This window comes from Narcine bancroftii, chromosome 4, assembly GCF_036971445.1.
Source record: "Narcine bancroftii isolate sNarBan1 chromosome 4, sNarBan1.hap1, whole genome shotgun sequence".
Taxonomy (NCBI): Eukaryota; Metazoa; Chordata; class Chondrichthyes; order Torpediniformes; family Narcinidae; genus Narcine; species Narcine bancroftii.
The window spans coordinates 128,027,955-128,043,373 of record NC_091472.1 but is presented as its reverse complement, the minus strand read 5'-3'; the positions used below and the strand labels follow the sequence as shown (position 1 = coordinate 128,043,373).

The window sequence follows — 15,419 nt, the reverse complement described above, 5'->3', positions numbered from 1 at the left end:
CAGTCAGGGGACGTGGGGGAATGCAGTATTTCTTCCTTGATCTGCTGTCAAATATTGACTGGATTGGAAGGTTTTGTTGTAAGAAAAGATTAGATAGGAAAATAGTGTGTTATGGGGGTGATGTAGGGAAGGATTAGATTGAGTAGATTTACATAAATTGGCTCAACATTGTGGGACGAAGGGCTCGTATTGTGCTGTAATGTTCTATGTTCTAGTCTGTTTTCCCTCAAGTATCGTAAGCTGAGAAGTAATATGATAGAAGGATATAAAGTTGTGAGAGGCACGGATAGGGTAGATAGCCAGAGTCTGTAAAAATGACAGATACTAGGGCATACAGGTTTAAAGTGAGAGCAAGTAAATATTTACCTGAATAGTTGGTATGTAGAATAAGCTGCCAGAGGAGGTGATGAACATAGGAACAGTGATAACCATAAAGATATATCTGCATAGATATTTGGATAAGCCAAATGTAAAACAACATTTGTTTCTCACCAACAGCTCTGGACTACACACATTATATCTTGGAGAGTTGGAACTGAACAACCTTCTGAAACTTGTATTAGCTGAGGGTGAGTAAATTTTTTGGTGAAGCACTTACCAATCACACTTAGGATAGAACTGAAAGAAAGCTCCTAGTATTTTTTCTAAATCTTGCACATTTTCCTTTCCTTTCTACATATGACAAAGCTGCAAGAATAGCTCATGAAGATTGACCTCTCTTCACTGCTACCATGACCTTCCAACGACTATGTGGACCTGCCCTGCTAGATTTTTGTGATAGATGTACTAAAATACAAAGATCTCTTTGAATTTCACTCACTTGTATCCCTTAATAAAATGTGCTTTTTTGCCTTCTTTTACTGAAGTACATGAGCTTGTGCTTCCCTACATTTAAACTTCATTTGACAATTTTTCTCCCATTCACTCTATGTATATCCCATTGTAGAATCACATTTTCTTTGTCATGCATTCTGTTCGACCTATTTACATTATCTTCAGCAATCTCAGAAACCTTGTAACTTGTGCTCTTCAAGTTATTAACGTAAGCCATGAACAATTGAGGGCCAAAAACTAATCTCTGGGGTACTCCACTCGATGAATTCCTCCAGCATGATAAGCACCAATTTATTCCAACCCTCTATTTCTATGTGATGGCTAGTTCTCAATCCATGCTAACATGCCTCCAATATCTTGATGCATCAGTCTTGTCTGAAGATAATTACAGTAAAACTCCTAGTAATCTGCACCTACAGGGATTGTTAGATATTGGATAAGCGAGTTTTCTGGTTGCTTGACACACATTCTGACAATGTTTAACTAATACACCTGCATTAAGAATAATGTTTAAAAGACAAAAATTCTATACTGTTCTTGCACTAAACAAACTTCACTTGCACGAATATATAAACCTTAAAGAATTTAACTTTATTTTCAGTCTGCATTTCCATGAAGCCGAAAAACGAACAATAACATTATAGAAAATTAACCCACCCCCCCCCCCCCCCCCAAAGTTGACAGATAAAGTTTATTTATTTTCCTTGGGTTATTTTTTCTGGTTGCTTGAGGTTGCCAGTTGCTTGAATTCCAGATAATTTTTTTTTACTGTATATCACTTTAATAGTGTCTAACCGAAAGAATGTTGTTAGAAAAGGAAATTAAAAGCAATTTACCAAAATAATAAATGTGAACCATATCATTGGAACAGAAATCAGGATGGCACTGATTTAAACAGGTATATGGCTTATGGCTTTTGTTAGAGTTTAACAGCACAGAAGTAGGCCCTTCAGCCTAACTTGTCCATGTTGACCAAGTTTGTATTCATAAACTTGTATAAATTTGGCCTATATTCCTCTCAAGTATTCCAATCAATTTCCCTATCTAGGAAAGCTTTAGAGGGATATGGGCCAAACGCAGGCAAATGGGATGGCCTTGGTTAAGTTTTAAAGCTGTCATGAGAGTTTGATTTGAAAAACTCTGGAACTGGTAGAAACTGATGAGTGAGTAACAATTGTATGTTTTTATTTGTTTGAAATAGTTGATCTCTGTTCATTGTTGCAGGAGAGAGAAACAGTGGCCTTTGTCAATTGCGAGATATCATCTTAATTAATCTGGCTGAGCAGCTACAGAACAACCGATTTGGAAGCGAGGATGATGATCATTATAGGTATGCCTGTTCGTTTCTAGTACAGATTCAAAAGGTGGTGCTATGCTTTTGTTGGATGCATCTATTTTTCTCAGCCCCTTTTTCCCCATCCTCTAAAAGGTAGAACAGGAACTCCCCCCTGTGCAAGTCGGTAGAAAATTCAATCTGAGCACTCAGCAGAAGAGTGATGGGAGGAATGGCTTCAAGAAGCAGTTGGTGCACTCCTGCTTCGATATTGTGTTCATGTTTCTGAGAAGTTCGTGCTCTCTGGTTTTCCACAGTGCTGCAGTCTTGGATTTACTGTCAAGGATGATAACTCTCGGAAAGGAGAACAAGATGGCCAATTTTGAAATAAATATTGAATTAAATCAAATAGTTGAAACTAATGAAGAACGTCTGAAGATGCTGGGCTTAAGTACAATACACAAACGTGCTGAGGAAACTCAGCAGGTCACGCAGCCTCCATAACATACACTTCCTGTGGATGACAGACCTCTTATGAACACTTGGCAACATCAGTGCATCAAGAATATTAAATAATTTTACCTGCAATGCAAAAATATACTTGAGAAACTCAGCAGGTCACACAGCAAACATAGAAAGTTCATGTATTGCAGTTAAAACTAATTAATATTCTTGATGCATTGAGGTTGCCAAGTGTTTATAAGAGGTCATGTGCCACCATTGGCGTCATATAAAGTCATTGTAAGAAATGGGTGGAGGAGTTTACCTTTTGGTCCTTTGACCTGCTCAGTCATACATTAAGATCATGGCTGAATGAACACAGCCATGATCAGTGAATATGTAGGTTAATACCAAAGTGCCATTCTCTAGCCTAATCACCAGATCCATTGATTTCCTTTCATGTCCAGATGTCTACTAAACACTATTTTGAGTGAAAGCAATGACCATGCCTCCTCAACCCCAAATACTGAATTCCAAACATTCACTACCATCTGAGACAAGAAATGTTTCCTTATCCCAAGTCAAAATATCGCTCCCCATATCTTGCCTCTATGCAGGCATGGGCTAAGAAATTGTGAATAGAATTCAAACCTTAGACACAATGGTGGAAGAGAAGTCATGGATGACTGAAGGTGTTAGGAAAGATGCATTACAGTATCTTAAAATATTACAGGACCAATGAAAACAAGTTTGTGTTGAGAAGTGTGATAGATTTTGTACGTTTGATCAAAGCAATTTGCAGGCCACATTTCCAGATTCTTGATACATATTTCTATTGTATTGACTTTTCTCTTTACTGGTTCCTATTTATCCCAGGCTGAATGATGAATTGCTTCATTATATTCTGAAGATTGTGGTGCAAGACTCTTGTGTCCTTATCACAAAGTGTCAAACAGTTTCCAAAGAAGAATTCATCAGACTTCTTGCTACAGTACCAGTGAGTAAACAAGCAAGATCATAAGAGTGGTCTGCTAACTGGTGTTCTTATTGGCATTACAAGACTACTGCTTTTTAAGATATATAACTTCTAAGCTGATTGCTCAACGTGTTTTGAAAAAATTCTTGCCTCTGGAATATGACCTAATGTGCAATTAATTGTTCATCAATGGAATTCTATAGCATTGCCCAGCTGACAAGCAATGATTGGCTGATGATAAATTTAGATGTGTTTCTTGATTCATATCACAGGAGCTTTAAAATATTGCAAATTTGAAATGAAAGCAGAAAATGGTGGTGATAATCATGAGAACAGGAAGCATCTCCAGAGAGAAAATTTGGCTGATTCATTCTCTCAGTAATCTTTGCAAGTTCTTTTTAACTTTTGTATAGTGACTTGTTTGATCATTAATTGTTTTGCATGGGGATATTCTTGATTCTACTTTCTTTGTTTTCTTTTTCTTTGGCTTGGCTTCGCGGGCGAAGATTTATGGAGGGGTAATGTCCACGTCAGCTGCAGGCTCGTTTGTGGCTGACAAGTCTGATGCGGGACAGGCAGACACGGTTGCAGCGGTTGCAGGGGAAAATTGGTTGGTTGGGGTTGGGTGTTGGGTTTTTCCTCCTTTGTGTTTTGTCAGTGAGGTGGGCTTTGCGGTCTTCTTCAAAGGAGGTTGCTGCCCGCCAAACTGTGAGGCACCAAGATGCAGGGTTTGAGGCGATATCAGCCCACTGGCGGTGGTCAATGTGGCAGGCACCAAGAGATTTCTTTAGGCAGTCCTTGTACCTCTTCTTTGGTGCACCTCTGTCTCGGTGGCCAGTGGAGAGCTCGCCATATAACACGATCTTGGGAAGGCGATGGTCTGGAGACGTGACCTACCCAGTGCAGTTGGATCTTCAGCAGCGTGGATTCGATGCTGTCGGCCTCTGCCATCTCGAGTACTTCGATGTTGGAGATGAAGTCGCTCCAATTAATGTTGAGGATGGAGCGGAGACAACGCTGGTGGAAGCGTTCTAGGAGCCGTAGGTGATGCCAGTAGAGGACCCATGATTCGGAGCCGAACAGGAGTGTGGGTATGACAACGGCTCTGTATACGCTAATCTTTGTGAGGTTTATCAGTTGGTTGTTTTTCCAGACTCTTTTGTGTAGTCTTCCAAAGGCGCTATTTGCCTTGGTGAGTCTGTTGTCTATCTCGTTGTCGATCCTTGCATCCGATGAAATGGTGCAGCCGAGATAGGTAAACTGGTTGACCGTTTTGAGTTTTGTGTGCCAGATGGAGATGTGGGGGGGCTGGTAGTCATGGTGGGGAGCTGGCTGATGGAGGACCTCAGTTTTCTTCAGGCTGACTTCCAGGCCAAACATTTTGGCAGTTTCCGCAAAACAGGACGTCAAGCGCTGAAGAGCTGGCTCTGAACGGGCAACTAGAGTGGCATCGTCTGCAAAGAGTAGTTCATGGACAAGTTGCTCTTGTGTCTTGGTGTGAGCTTGCAGGCGCCTCAGATTGAAGAGACTGCCATCCGTGCGGTACCGGATGTAAACAGCGTCTTCATTGTTGAGGTCTTTCATGGCTTGTTTCAGCATCATGCTGAAGAAGATTGAAAAGAGGGTTGTTGCGAGAACGCAGCCTTGCTTCACGCCATTGTTAATGGAGAAGGGTTCAGAGAGCTCATTGCTGTATCTGACCCGACCTTGTTGGTTTTCGTGCAGTTGGATAACCATGTTGAGGATCTTTGGGGGGCATCCGAGGCGCTCTAGTATTTGCCAAAGCCCTTTCCTGCTCACGGTGTCGAAGGTTTTGGTGAGGTCAACAAAGGTGATGTAGAGTCCTTTGTTTTGTTCTCTGCACTTTTCTTGGAGCTGTCTGAGGGTAAAGACCATGTCAGTAGTTCCTCTGTTTGCGCGAAAGCCGCACTGTGATTCTGGGAGAACATTTTCGGCGACACTAGGTATTATTCTATTTAGGAGAATCCTAGCGAAGATTTTGCTTGCAATGGAGAGCAACGTGATTCCCCTGTAGTTTGAGCAGTCTGATTTCTCGCCTTTGTTTTTGTACAGGGTGATGATGATGGCATGACGAAGGTCCTGAGGCAGCTTTCCTTGATCCCAGCAGAGCTTGAAAAACTCATGCAGTTTGGCATGCAGAGTTTTGCCGCCAGCCTTCCAGACCTCTGGGGGGGATTCCATCCATACCTGCTGCTTTGCCACTTTTAAGTTGTTCAATTGCCTTAAATGTCTCTTCCTGGGTGAGGACCTCATCCAGCTCTAGCCTTAAGGGCTGTTGAGGGAGCTGGAACAGGGCAGATTCTTGGGCTGAGCGGTTGGCACTGAAAAGTGATTGGAAGTGTTCTGACCATCGGTTGAGGATGGAGATCTTGTAGCTGAGGAGGACTTTGCGTCTGAGCTGCGCAGCGGGCTTTGGACGGGGTGAGAGGCTGAACACAGCCTTTAGAGCCTCGTAAAAACCCCTGAAATTGATGGATGTTAGCAACTGTCGTGGTGGTAAATGAATCGGTAATGAGTTGTGTGCAGTGTATTTGATGAGTGGTACAACACAGTTTTTGTACCTAGTAGGTAAATGGGGAGGGTCGTTTTTCTAAGTACTATGTATTTTGAGGTTTTTTTTGAGGCCTCTGCCGAGGCCGGGGCCACCGCCTCCCCCTTGCTTCTGCCCGGACCGGGGCCTCCGCCTGCCTCACTCTACCGAGGCCGGGGCCGCCGCCTCCCCCTCGCTTTTTACATTTTACACCCCAGTTACACAGCAGTAAGAAAGGGTGTGACTCAGTCAACCCCGTCAGAATCCAACCGGGTCCCTGACCTACCTCAGAGGTAGTTAGAGAACCCAATTAAACTTACCTATCTTTGTATTTAATTGACTACTAACATTTGCAATTGGGCATGGTCAGGCTGAAAAACTTTCATTTGATCTATTACTTGTAGGTTGCTTAGCTCTGTCTGCTTCTTTTGCTATTGTGTTTCTGCATAGCTACACATTTGAGATTAACCAGGGTGGCATCTGGTTTATAAATGTGTCATCTATTGCTCCTGGCTAGATGATAATAGTGGTATTGGGGATGTGCCAGATTTGTGGTGGGATTCAATTTGGCTGTTGCTTCCAGCCCATAGTTCTGTGCTGCCAAATCAGGACTCAATCTGTCCCCTTTAGTGTAGTGCCACACATGATGGCAAACAACACCTTTCTTCACAAGAACTCTGCTGCGTTCACTTCAGTGCTTTCCCAGTGTGGAGGCTCTAAATATATTTATTTGGCACTGATAGGCAGGCCACATCTTTTGCATTCTCAACTCCAGAGTACTCAAACAGACACCATCTGGACTTCTTCCAAAACAAAAGATTATCGGGCAAATTGAATAAATTATTATAATGTTTTCAAAGTTTCTTTGGAAAAATTGTAAGTCTCTGCTTATGACCTGCTCAAAATTAATAAAGGGCATTTGAGGTGACATCACAAGCCTCAAGTAATTTAATCAGGAATGTAATTGGTGGTCAAAATGCAATACCTCATAAACTACCTATCAAGCACCTCCTGCCACACTTGTAGCAGAATCTGCAAATCACATTGCCACCTACATCTACCTTAGAACTAACAGATCAAAGCAAATTTTTCTTAACCCAAATTGACTATCAAAGACAAGTAGGGCTGTACGGTTGGCGTAGCAGTTAGCACAACGCCTTTACAGCGCCAGTGATTGGGACTGTCTGTAAGGAGTTTGTACATTCTCCACATGTCTGCATGGGTTTTCCCTGGGGTCTCCAGTTTCCTCCCACTGTTCGAAACATTACTGGAGGTATAGGTTAATTGGGTGTAAATTGGACAGCACGGACTTGTAGGCTGAAATAGCCTGTTACCAAACTGTATGTCTAAATTTAAAAAAAATATAAAAGTGTTTGTGAACACATACATTGGCAATTATTATATGGTCGTAGATTTTCAACAATTGAAACATGGAAAGAAATGTCTTCAATCTAAAATGAACATGGTTTCTCTTCCCATTGATGCAGCTGAGTTTTTCCAGCATTTTCTGCTTTTAGTTTAGATTTGCAGCAGCTGCATTTTTTCCCCCTGTTTTGAGATGAAGATTGAATCTAGTATGCTTTGTCTGTGAGCCAGCAGCTTTACCAGTGCCCTCATCCAATGTCCTTCAGGCTTCAGTCAGGTTAGTTGGGTGGTGGTGCTCCCAAAGGAATCTTGGTGAGGACATTTGGTCCCTTATCCAGAGTACAGTATATTCTGTGCCATGCAACCTTTGAGTTTTATCCAGTTAATGGTCAACAGCGGGAAATTTCCTTAACTACATCCCATCTGTTGCTACCAAATTCTTGACTGTCTGGAGTTGATGTAGAGCACACCCAGAGGCATTCCTTCCTGATTTTAAACCTCTGGCCTGCTGGTGGGGCAGGGATTATGTGTTAGGAATCAGGGATATTGGCTTTTTGTGAGTGTGATGACCATTTGGCAGTTCTTTATAGGGTTAACAATGTTGGCATATTTTGTTTCTTATTTGAATTTGATTCCTATGTCAATGCCATTCAATCAAACTGTCTTTTTTACTTATTGTACTGTCAATGTAGTAGTTTGATGTAAGTGGCCTCAGTGGGCAGTTAAGACTCAATGTTGTTGCACTGGTTTAGTAGGCAATAGTTATGAAGTCGGTTGGTGATGCTTCTTTACTTGAAAAACGTTTGTGAGCTAGATGTTTTTGACAATCTAGCAGTTTCATTATTACCAATGACAATACTAGATTATTTGTTTGACAATTTAAATTCTTTGCCCTTTGGTGATTTAAATTTTTATCAAATTTGGAGCATTTTTTTTGTATCCTCTTACCTGTGCAAGACAAAACCTCTGTATGGATGGAATTTGTCACATTGCAAAAAAAAAGTGTACTGCAGAAGTAGGTTCAGAATTCTTTTGGCTTGGATTTTTAAAGCGATGGTGATAATTGTGAAAAGCAATCTTTAATCCAGATATATTCACAAGATCACAAGACAAAGGAACAGAGCCAGACCACTAGGGCCATCGAATCTGTTCCGTAAATCTACACTAAGCTTCTCTACACTAGTTCCAATTTCCGGCCTTTTCCCCATATCCCTTGATGCTCTCACTAATGAGATACTTGTCTATTTCTTGTTTAAATACTCCCAGTGATTTGGCTTCCACTGCTGTATGTGGCAGTGAGTTCCACAGATCCACGACCCTCTGGCTAAAGAAGTTCTTCCTAATCTCTGTTTTATATGGAAAACCTCTAATTTTCAGATGATGACCCCCTGTCCTTGATTCACCCACCAAGGGAAACATCTTACCTGCATCCACCCTATCTAAACCTTTCAAAATATGAAATGTCTCTATGAGATCTCCTCTCATTCTCCTATACTCCAATGAATACAACCCAAGAGCTGCCAAACGCTCCTTGTACGTTAGCCCTTGCATTCCGGGAATCATCCTAGTAAACCTCCTCTGCACCCTCTCCAACAACATCGCATCCTTTCTAAGATAGGGGGCCCAAAACTGCACACAGTGCTCCAAATGAGGTCTCACCAGTGCCCTATAGAGCCTCATCAATACCTCTTTACTCTTGTACACTATTCCTCTTGAAATCAATGCCCACAGAGCATTGACTTTCTTCACTACCTATTAGTTGGTTGCATTTATGTGCCTGACTTTGTGGTTGTAACAGTCTACAGCAGTGGTTCCCAACCTTTTTTATGCCCCGCACCCCTCAAAAATTTTAATATGTTCTTGCACCCCTTAAAGTAATAATTTATTTAAGAATAAAGGTGAAGGTGACCAAAACAAATTTGTATAATCAATTTTTAATAATATATAAACAAAAATGAAACATATGGAAAAGAAAAAAATATTACAACAAATTAAAAGTTGCATAAACCCTACAAAAAAATTAAATTTTCATCCTCTTATGAAATTTCTTTAAAAAAATTAAGGAACTAATGTTCAAATGTTCATAAGCCAATTTAAATTTAATGACTCTTCTGTTCAAGTTTATCAGCACTTTGTTGTTGATAGGAATCTGCACGTCTGCCTGTGCACCCAAGCGATTTCTAGATTTTGTCTTGATTGACAAAAGGGCACTAAATCTAGACTCGCATAAGTATGTCGTCGCAAATGGGATGAGCACGGTTAGCACTTTTTCACAAAGTCTTGGAAACATGTCCATTGCTGAACACCAATATTGTTCCAAAGTTTTGCTTTCAAACTGCATTTCAAGAACACGATTTGTGCGCAGTTCAATAAGATCTTCCTTTAGCTCTTCATCATTCGACATATTATCCAAATTGAAGGAGTATGGATTTATAATCCATTCTTCAGAAGTTTCCAGTTCTCCTCCTCCACAATTACTTCACGCACACTTGGTATGAGGGACTCATCATCATCAACCATTTCTTCGAGTGATGGAAAATTTGAAAGATTCCCTCTTTTAACTCGTCGACACCAAAGATGTAACTTTTCTTTGAAAGCATTTAACTTTTTGCAGCATTTCAATATGTTTATGTTTTTCCCTTGAATAGATACACTCAGGTCATTCATACAAGTGAAAATATCACTCAGATAGGCTAGCATTTGATTGAATTCTTGTGATTCCATTTCTCCGGGCAGATCATAGTCACATTCCTTCAGAAAAGTTTTGACTTCTTCTCACAGTTCGAAGAAGAGTATAAAAGCTCTCCCACATGACAGCCAGTGGACTTCCGTGTGGAAAACCAAAAGTGAATGCCCACTTCCAAAATCTTCACAAAAGCGAAGTGGTTCAGAGCATGACCCCTAATCCAGTTGATGGTCTTCACAGAAGTGTCAAGGACCTTTTTCAACTTTGAAGGCAATGTTTTGTTGCCAAAGCATGTCGATGAAGAAAACAGTGGGTACCTTGCAAGTGCGAAATCTCTTGTTTCATCAGTACAAAAAATCCTGATTTATTTCCTAGCTTAGCAGGGGCACTGTCAGTACACGCAGAACCAATAATTTGGATATCTAAGTCATATTTCGCAAATAAGTCCTTCACACACTGGAAGACATCTTTTCCTTTTTTGGTTGTTTTCATATTTTCACAGAACAGGAAATCTTCCATTATGACACCATCATGGACATACCTCACTAATGCGATGAGTTGACTGCAATTTGCAACATCAGTTGTTTCGTCCAATTGGAGAGAGATTTTCAAGGGACTTGCCCTGATATTGCGATAACTTGGTCCAAAATGTCCAAACTCAAATCACCAATTCGGCTCTGAATAACATTATTTGATAACGGCACTAATTTAAGCTTGTTTGAGGCTTCTTTTCCCAGAACAATTGTTGCCATTTCTAATGCACACGGTTTTATCACCTCTTCTGCAATTGTATGGGGCTTCTTGGATTTGGCTAGTTTATACACCACATGGTATGAAGCCATCAGCAGTGGTTTGTCAGCAGATATAAAACCTAATTTTGGAAGGGTTGCTCGAGAATCAAAGCGGGCCCTTTTATCTTTAAATGATTCAACATCATGGCCTGCAACATCTGCTCCACCATGCCAGTTGTTGAATGTTCCTGCAGCTTAGATGGCTTCAAATTTGCATTTGAAAAGACAGCATCACAAAGCATGCACTGGGGTTTTTGCAGTTCCTCAGTTGTTCCAGTGCAAGAGAAACAAAACTGCACATAATCATTATTCCATTTCCTTTTTTTTGACATAATGAAGGGTTAATTTATAATTTACATAACACAAATAAATAATAAGAAATAAAAATTGAATGTAATTCGTTACAAAACATGAAACAACAAGTTTGGCCCCCATTTTAAATGTCCCGATTAAAAAAAAAAGTTATAGGGCGATGCCATTTAAAAGGAAACAGCGCGTCAGCGCTAACATTCATAGAGAATCTCATTCTATTGAATAGAGAAAAAAAAGAGGACATCACCATCTTTAATTTGGACTGTTTAAAAAAAAATCGATATTTTTATCTTGAATATATAGGACAGTACCCTTAATATAAATAAAAAAACTGAAATGTTATCTCGCACCCCCTGGAATGCTATCTCGCACCCCTTGGTTGGGAAACCCTGGTCTACAGGAATGGAGAAACTCAAAACTGAGTGAAGGATGAACTCATAAGCACATGAAGTTTTTTTTTTAATGGAGTGAAACTTGTAACTCGCATAACAATAAATAATGACAAGATCTGGAAATGTTGTTTGGCAAACAACTTGGAAATCCAAACCACTATTGGCCACTTTGCAAGGACTTTCATTGCATCTTAATATAATATTGCAAAATATTAGCTAGCAACAGATTGGGCCATAATCTTTTGGGGAAGAAAAAGGCAGGAATTTAAGGCAATTGAGACATATAGATGTTTTTATTAATCTTTACATGACTGACATTTTCCAGGCTTTAAGTTAATGCATCATGTTTGGATGTGTAAAAATAGAATAACTGGAGAAATTCAGCAGGTCTCACAGTGTTAATAGGAAGTATATAATTGATGTTTCGGGCCTGAGCCCTTCTTCAAGGTATATCCTGAAGAAGGGCTCAGGGCTGAAATGTTAGTTGACTATCTTTATCTCCTATGGATGCTGTGAGACCTGCTGAGTTTTTCCAACATTTCTGTGTTTTTATACAATCACAGTGTCTGTAGATTTTCGTGTTTCACTCCATGTTTGGATGTGTTCTCTTTTTCTCTCTCCTCTTTTCTGCAATCCCTCCCCCCAAACTCTTCCCTGGCAGGTTGCATCACCTTGTCTACGTTATTTGATGGCTGTGCAGAATCATCTACTCAGCAACACAATCCTGATCAAGCCTGATGACCATGATGATAGTGACAGCTCCCTGCAAGGGGAGACATTGAAGGTACAGGTAAACAACAGGTTTCTATTCTGATAATGTTCCCCTAGCCTAGCGAGCAGGACTGCTTTCCGCTGGCCTTCTGTTTCTATTGTGTCTTGAAATATATCAGCATCATGCCCATTGCATTTGCAGGCATTTCCCCTCCCCCCCCCAAATGAGTTATTGTGTGCCCCCCCCCCCCCGCAGGCCCACCATTGCTAGCGTCCACACGATACAAGCACACACGCACGTTTGTTACATCTAAGGGAGGGGGAATCTAACGGCATCACATGGAGGAGATTCATGGCAGGTATGGCACCCACCCCTCCCCCCCCCCACCCCTGAGTGAATTTTCCAACTTCAGTTTTTGTTCCCTGCCCCCTGTGGTGACCATAATGCCCCCCTGATTACACTGGTACTGATCCCGACTCTAACTGGGAATATGGATTTATTTTGATTTAGAGCAGTACTGATGTCCTCGGGTCTAAGCTGTGCATATCCCAGTGTTTTTGTACAATTGTTTTTAATTTGTTTTCTATGCTTTGCAATGTGTTGTGATTCAAAATATTTGACAAAAATATCCTTATTTTAAATTAATATGTCTAAATACATTGTGAATAAAAATATTTTGGGTGGCACAGAGGAATGACCCATTTTGTCTGGATTCTTTCACATTCTGCAGGAATACATTAGCTTTAGTTTATAAAATCTAAAACTAATCGACTGGAAAACAGCCAAAAATGTTAAATGTTAATAATTTAGACAGATGACTCTTCTTGATTGATCCAAAATGTTAACTTCCTCTCTCGCACACTTCTCAGATGCCATCTTACTTACTGTATATTAATAGATTTTTTTAAAAATTAATCATAGAAAATTATTTGAAATCATTTTTAAAAATATCTTGCCTTGCATTATATTTCAGTAATACTTTCAATTTCCACCTGCTAAAGTGAATACTTCTGAACAGTTACGGATATTGTATTGGAACAGACTTTTGGTGGAACTTGTTGGAATCTTTTGTAATGTATGCTTGCATTACTTGAGTTATGTAAAATATGATAAATGTTATGTAAATTCACAAATTGATAATGCAGTGACGGAAGTAAGTCTGCCAAGTCAGATTCAGTCCCAACAAAATTGATTATCACCATTTCCTTCCTACAGTTAATGAAAAGGAAAATGGAGACAAATAAATTTTAATTTTCTTCTTCTCTCCATTCATCAGAGTAAGTTAGCAGGTGCCTTGTATAAGTTGTAGGGGAAAAATCCACAAGACGGTGGGAGGAGAAGCAAAGATTAGAATTTTTCAATACTTGCATTTTTTTATTGCTATTTTTTGTTCTTTCAACAACTACATTTAAACTCAGTAACTGCATTGTTGCCGCACTTCTGAATGTGCTGTGCTGATGTTGCATGGATGCCTCCATTTATTTGTTCAATTTGTTTTGGTGTGTACCTCACTCTTGTAATAGGCTGTTCAAACATATAGGGTTAAACAAACTTAATGCAATTCACAATAAGGTGTCCTCAATCTTTTATGTGGGTGGGTGATAGGCTCTATCAATAACTCCAGGGTGAGGAACAATAGGCTATATTATTCTTTAGACTTGTAGCTGGCCTGATTCCATGTGCTCGACTGAGGACAGGGAGAGGGAAGTCGACCTTTATTCCAAGCCCTCAAGGGGACGAGTTACCAGGGAGCGAGTCACCAGTGGGGGATGGGCCAGCCATCAATTGACAGTCATGTATTCATTATCACCACAGTGGGGGGGGGGGGAAGAGAAACTGAACAGAAATGATGGTGAGGTCTGCCACCCCTGTCCATATTACCAAATTACTATAGTCTAAAGTTTTGTCCTTGGTTTGGTTTATTGCTCAAAAAGAAAGCAGCAGGCTCAGTAAGAGTATGAGCAAGATTTAATTTCAAAGCATCGTCACCATTACATTTTGAGTTTTGTTTGTATCCATATAACCATATAACCATTTACAGAGCGGATATACTTTAACTCATTAACTGCAATGTTAATTCATGTTTCATGATTTTGGTTGATGGTTGCAATTAGCCTGTTGTTGCCTTCTGCTAGAAGGATACCTCTTATCTCTGACTCATTTACCTTGTGGTTTTGTTCCTGAATATAGGAGCTCCAGACCAGTATTTTGTCATTAGCCACCAAAATTCTAGCAGGATGCGATGAGGTGCTTGAAAAACTCCAGCGAGTTACCACCTCAGTAATTAATAGTGAAATAACTGACAAAGAATACAGGTCAGTACAACAATTTTTTAAAACTTGGTGAATTAATTTCATTATACAGGTCAAGTACCGTTTATCCAAAATGCTTGGGACCAGACATTTTTCAGTTTTTGGGTTTATTTGGATTTTAGAACAATGGAACTAAACAGTACAGTAGCTTCTGAAGAATACCTGTATCAGTAGTTAAACAACAAAGAACAGCAGGCTTTTTGAGCGCTGACATAATGCAACAAGTGGAAAATTCACATGAAATAATGTTTAGTACTTAACCAAAAAAAAATTTGATCTCTGCTTACAAAAGAAGACCACCTCCCCTCCGCCGGACCCCGACTATGGGTCCTTGCTCCTTCCCAGGAACCAAGGCAATTTCTTCAATGCAGATAGCACTGCACCCGACGTTGAGAATGGAGTCACTTACTCGGGCTCCAGCTGATGCTGAAGACTTGGACCCAGCTCTGTTTGGCATTTTCCTGGCCAGAAGCAAAGGTTTTTTTTTCAGTTATTGTCATCAAACAGGCACCAACAGAGCTTCAGAGCCCCATATGGGCAAGTCAGGTGCTGAATTTTTTTCCACTTGTGACATCGTGTCAGCATTTTTTAAAAAATCAGTTTTTGGATCTTTTTGGTTTTCAGATCTTCAGATAAGGAGTACTTGACCTGTAATACAAGATATATTTCTCTAGTCAGTCTCATAGTTAGCTGGTTGGAGCTTGAATCTATTTGATAATTGAATGTTTGAATGCTCTCTAGCTGTGATTCAAGCTTCATTTACTTGTTATGCAT

General features: G+C 40.2%; 1 protein-coding gene across 9 annotated transcripts in view; it reads left to right on the top strand.

Moving 5' to 3' along the window:
- Positions 1-15,419, top strand: part of LOC138761137 (probable E3 ubiquitin-protein ligase HECTD4) — a 322,279-nt gene that overhangs the window by 151,579 nt on the left and 155,281 nt on the right. For 6 of the 9 annotated variants that reach the window (XM_069932800.1, XM_069932804.1, XM_069932803.1 and 3 more), the window contains exons 14-18: positions 499-569; positions 2,059-2,164; positions 3,425-3,545; positions 12,283-12,411; positions 14,524-14,648. In XM_069932800.1, the coding sequence (XP_069788901.1) occupies positions 499-569; positions 2,059-2,164; positions 3,425-3,545; positions 12,283-12,411; positions 14,524-14,648 (552 nt within the window). The remainder of the gene's footprint in view (positions 1-498; positions 570-2,058; positions 2,165-3,424; positions 3,546-12,282; positions 12,412-14,523; positions 14,649-15,419) is intronic. The other 3 variants (XM_069932802.1, XM_069932806.1, XM_069932801.1) reach the window with 1 other exon arrangement.